This window comes from Schistocerca piceifrons, chromosome X (genome assembly GCF_021461385.2).
Source record: "Schistocerca piceifrons isolate TAMUIC-IGC-003096 chromosome X, iqSchPice1.1, whole genome shotgun sequence".
Taxonomy (NCBI): domain Eukaryota; kingdom Metazoa; phylum Arthropoda; class Insecta; order Orthoptera; family Acrididae; genus Schistocerca; species Schistocerca piceifrons.
Genome location: NC_060149.1, coordinates 913,122,711 through 913,127,088, shown reverse-complemented (window position 1 = coordinate 913,127,088; position 4,378 = coordinate 913,122,711). Strand labels below are relative to the sequence as shown.

Genomic DNA, 4,378 nt, shown 5'->3' with positions numbered 1-4,378 from the left:
CAGTCTTTCGTAAACTTCATACCTCACATAGAAATAAGCACGATAATAACTGTTCTGTATGGTGCAACGTGCCATAAGGGGGCAGCAGCGACTGCCCGCCGTCCAGACGAGGGGAGACGGGCCGTGACCGCCAAGCAGCGCACACGCTTCTGCAGCTGTGTTTCTCAGTGTAGTCTACAAATACAGTCGTTTATGTACTTTAATGTCAACCGCTCTTCCTTTGCAACGAGTGAGATGCATTCGTTTGGACTGTGGAAGGAGCGAGGCAGCACAGAACGTACCGCGCGTTTTGTGGCTGTCTACATTTTGGTCCTCCGGGCCGGATATAACTAGTCGAACATCTTCCAGTACAAACGTTATGTGCTTTGATTTGCACGTACCGCGAATTACGAGTATCCGGGTTATCGTGGCTTTTTGTGTGATTCTTCGATATTACCGTACGCTCCGCATGTCTCTCAAGCATCAGCAGTGATAGACGTCCGTGCTAGAGCTCTCCACGGTACGAACGCCGTGAGAATAATGCTGTGAAGTGCACTTCAAGCCAGCAGAAGACAACACGACTGCAGTGCATCAGTGAGCGCCGTCCGTCGCCGTCTCCGCCAGCAACTGCAGCCCAGTCAGCTCTCTACAGGCATCGTCGTCCTGCTCTGTGAGCAGCCTGGTTCTATTTCCTTAACCTATTATCCTTTCTGCTAATCTCCTGAAACATGGATCCTGTGGAAAAACGACATTTCGTTAAGAAAAGGGCAGTTATCAGTCACGAGTGTCTAGACTCTCCACATTTATTAATAGCTTTCGAGAAGGATTCAATCTCAACGACATCAGAGTAAGGCAATCACTGCTAAATACAAGCAAGAATGAATACAACGACATCCGAACTCACTTAGAGATTAACGATGTAGAATAATCTCATGATGCAGACAGGGAGTCTTTTGAAAACTTGTGCTTAGATCTAGAATCGAGGATAGCGACACTGCTCCAGTCAAATGTTGTGTTACCACCTAAGTCTGCAAGTTCGTGCAGTGCACGTGAAATAAAGCTACCAGCAATTTCATTAACAAAATTGAATGGCAACATAGCAGAATTCGTGTACTTCTTCGATACCTTTAAGGCATTAGTTATTAACAATGAAGCCTTAACTGATATCCGGCGATATTATTATTTATTGTCATGTGTGTCTGGTGAACCTCGTAAGCTGGTTGAAAACTTACCGATTACAGAAAGTAACTTTAAGATTGCATGGGATTTGATCGTTCAGAGGTATAACAATCCCAAGTTAATTGTTGATTTACATGTAAAGGAACTTCTGAATCTGCCCAACGTCAAAGTTGAATCTGCTAAGGACTTACGGATGTTAATTAATCAGCTAATGACAAATCTGAACGCGATTGAGCTCATGAAGGTCGGCATACCACTGCATGAAATACTGCTATCGCACATTTTGTTGGATCATATTAGTGTAACTTTGAGGAAACAGTGGGAATGTAGAACAGCTGAAACCACGTTTCCGTGTCTGAAAGATCTGGTGGTATTTCTAGCAACCAGCTGTCAGACGTTAGAGCTCATTCATCCAAACAAAATGCTGCCCCAGTCCCAGCAGCCGGCCGCGAAGCATGCTAAGGGAGGTGGGAACAGTTTTCGACGTACATTTCTCGCGACTGCTCCCGATTGTGCATTCTGCAACTCAGCACATAAGCTAACTAGGTGTCCTAAGTTCAAAGAGAGCGAAACTGCTAGCATAATAGACTTCGTGAATAGACAAAAACTTTGTTTCAACTGTCTGGGCGCGAAGCATAGGCAGAAGGAATGCCGTGCCGGCAACTGCCGCATTTGTAACAAGCCCCACAACACATTATTGCACAAGAGACAAGCCAGTAGTAGTGACAGTAGAAACCGAGAAGCGGATGAACAACAACAGCAAACATACTGCACAGTGATAGAAGACCTCCAACACGCAGAAGTATTATTATCTACTGCACTTGTACACATCGCCGACAAAAATGGGGCCGGCCGGAGTGGCCGAGCGGTTCTAGGCGCTACAGTCTGGAACCGCGCGACCGCTACGGTCGCAGGTTCGAATCCTGTCTCGGGCATGGATGTGTGTGATGTTCTTAGGTTAGTTAGGTTTAACTAGTTCTAAGTTCTAGGGGACTGATGACCTCAGAAGTTAAGTCCCATAGTGCTCAGAGCCATTTGAACCATTTTTTTGCTCAGAGCCATTTGAACCCACCACAAAAATGGGAAGTTGTACAAATGCAGGGCACTTCTTGACAGTGCCTCACAAATGAACTTTATGTCTAGGAGCTTAGTAGATCGGATGGGACTACAGCTCAGTCGGCATTCGATACCAATAAGTGGCATCAGCGACGCTCAAACGGCAGAATCGTCGCACATTTGCGGTGTGTACATTTCCTCAAGAACTGCTGACTACGTCACACATGCTGTCTGTGCATTACTACCGCGTATAACAGGGCCACTGCCAACAACATTCCTTGAAACCTCCACCTGGCAGCTTCCTAAGCACCTAAGGTTAGCAGACCCATCATTTAACAAACCTGGTGAGATCTTCTGCTTGGAGCATCGACCTTTTTTGATGCGCTGCAGCCTGGTCAAATAAAAAGAGATAACCACTCAACCTTACGGGACACATCATTTGGTTGGATTGTGTCAGGAAAGATACCTTCTCATTCAGTTAAGTCCAGTGCTCGAAGAGTACTGTCATGCCTTGCACGCAATACCAACCTTAACATTCAGGTAGAAAGATTCTGGCAGCGAGAAAAAATGAAATCTGTTTCTGTGCAAAGAAAAGAAGAGAGTGAAGAAGAGGATGGTGGTGAGGATGACGCGGATGTTGACGGAGAAAACAAGTCGGGGGATGAAACAGTTCCATTGCTGGATCAAAGCCTGGAAATATCAGAGAGAAAGAAGGTGGAAAGATTCACAGAAGACTTCAATGACCTTAAAGAAACGGAGGCAATTAAAATACCAAAAGGTAAAGGAACTCCCGTGAGTGAAATATCAAGAACTGACGCATTTATCAAGAAATTCAAGGCTGATGCTGTAACGCAGCTTCACAGAGTTCTGTTCAACAGAGCTGGGAAGGTCACTCTTGTGAGAAACAACATACGGGAATTCTGTGGGTTTGACTTTGACGAAAGGTCACACCAGTATGAAAAGAAGAAACACATTCTGAGCAGGATGGAAGTGAGTGTCTTGAAAACAATTTGGTGTATTTTAGACTTTGAGAAAAAGGGAAAATGTGATGAACTTGTAGAGAGAATTTCAACATTTTTGTTAGAGCCCACAAGCTCTGGAGCGCCTGTTCCTGACAGCAGACCAAAGCGCTCTACAGCCCAAAAGACCAACAACAAAAGATATTCAGAATCGGAAAATGAAACAGAGAAAAGAACACATCGTTCAAAAAGGCAAACGCGCATAGAAAGAGCTTAAGGGAAGATTCATCATATGGCGAAGACAACATGGATTGAGAAAAAATGACCTCCGAAATCAGAAAATAAAGCAACAGACAAAGAAAATGAAAGGGACAAGGAAGATGTGGAAGATCAACCTAATGAAGAAGCTAGCAGTGATGATTCAGAATCCAAGTCAAAATCAAAGGAAGGTCGCAGAAGCCAATCTAAAAAAGACATCCAAGAAGGCTAATGCTAAAAAGACTTCAAACAAAATGTCTGAGAAGAAATCTTCAGCTAAAAAACGGAAATCCTCTCGTAAGAGTGATGAGGGGTCTTCATCTGAAGACGAATCCCTCTCAAAAAAGACCAAGGCACCACCTACAGATGGAGAAAAAGTCGTATGTCAAGGAATTTTTGGAAGGAGCTAACCTCGAAGAAATAACAATGAAGACTGTTTGTAAACAAGTATATGCTCATTATCCACATTTTGACCTGGCACACAAGAAGGATTTCATTAAAGTAACAGTAAACTCATTGATATCTACATGAAGAATTTGCTGCTGCAAGTTTTAGTGATTATTGTACTTGCACTTCACTTGAATCTTGCAGAATACTATTCAGTTTGAAATAAAAATGACCACATCAATAGAATGTTATTTGACTTGGTTATTTGATTTGGTTTATAAAGTAACAAGAAACAATCTTTTGCAGTTGCAAAACCAAAAACTTTAATAGAAATACCACGGAAATGAGTGCAGATGTCTATTGAATTGTGCATATTTGTTCCAATGTTTCAACATTCTACATTAATAGAACTGTATACTTTTAAGAGCAATTTTAGATTACTTTTATTAACGGAAGCCTTTTCATTTTAGTGATAAATTTTAGGAGATTATTATGAACGTAATATTCCAGAGACGCTATAACTCGTCAGTTTCTTCAGACCTTGATGTTCCATACTTAAT

At 42.7% G+C, this 4,378-nt stretch overlaps 1 protein-coding gene across 1 annotated transcript; it reads left to right on the top strand.

The window, feature by feature from the left end:
• Positions 1-2,781: 2,781 nt before the first annotated feature.
• Positions 2,782-3,450, top strand: LOC124722769 (protein DEK-like). The gene has a single exon (XM_047247905.1). It carries the CDS (start codon positions 2,782-2,784, stop codon positions 3,448-3,450), a length of 669 nt encoding a protein of 222 aa, XP_047103861.1.
• The last annotated feature ends 928 nt before the right edge of the window (positions 3,451-4,378 follow it).

What these genes read in the sequence shown, in the direction of transcription:
- LOC124722769 (XM_047247905.1), top strand. Translation starts at nt 2,782, where the DNA reads ATGAAATCTGTTTCTGTGCAAAGAAAAGAAGAGAGTGAAGAAGAGGAT.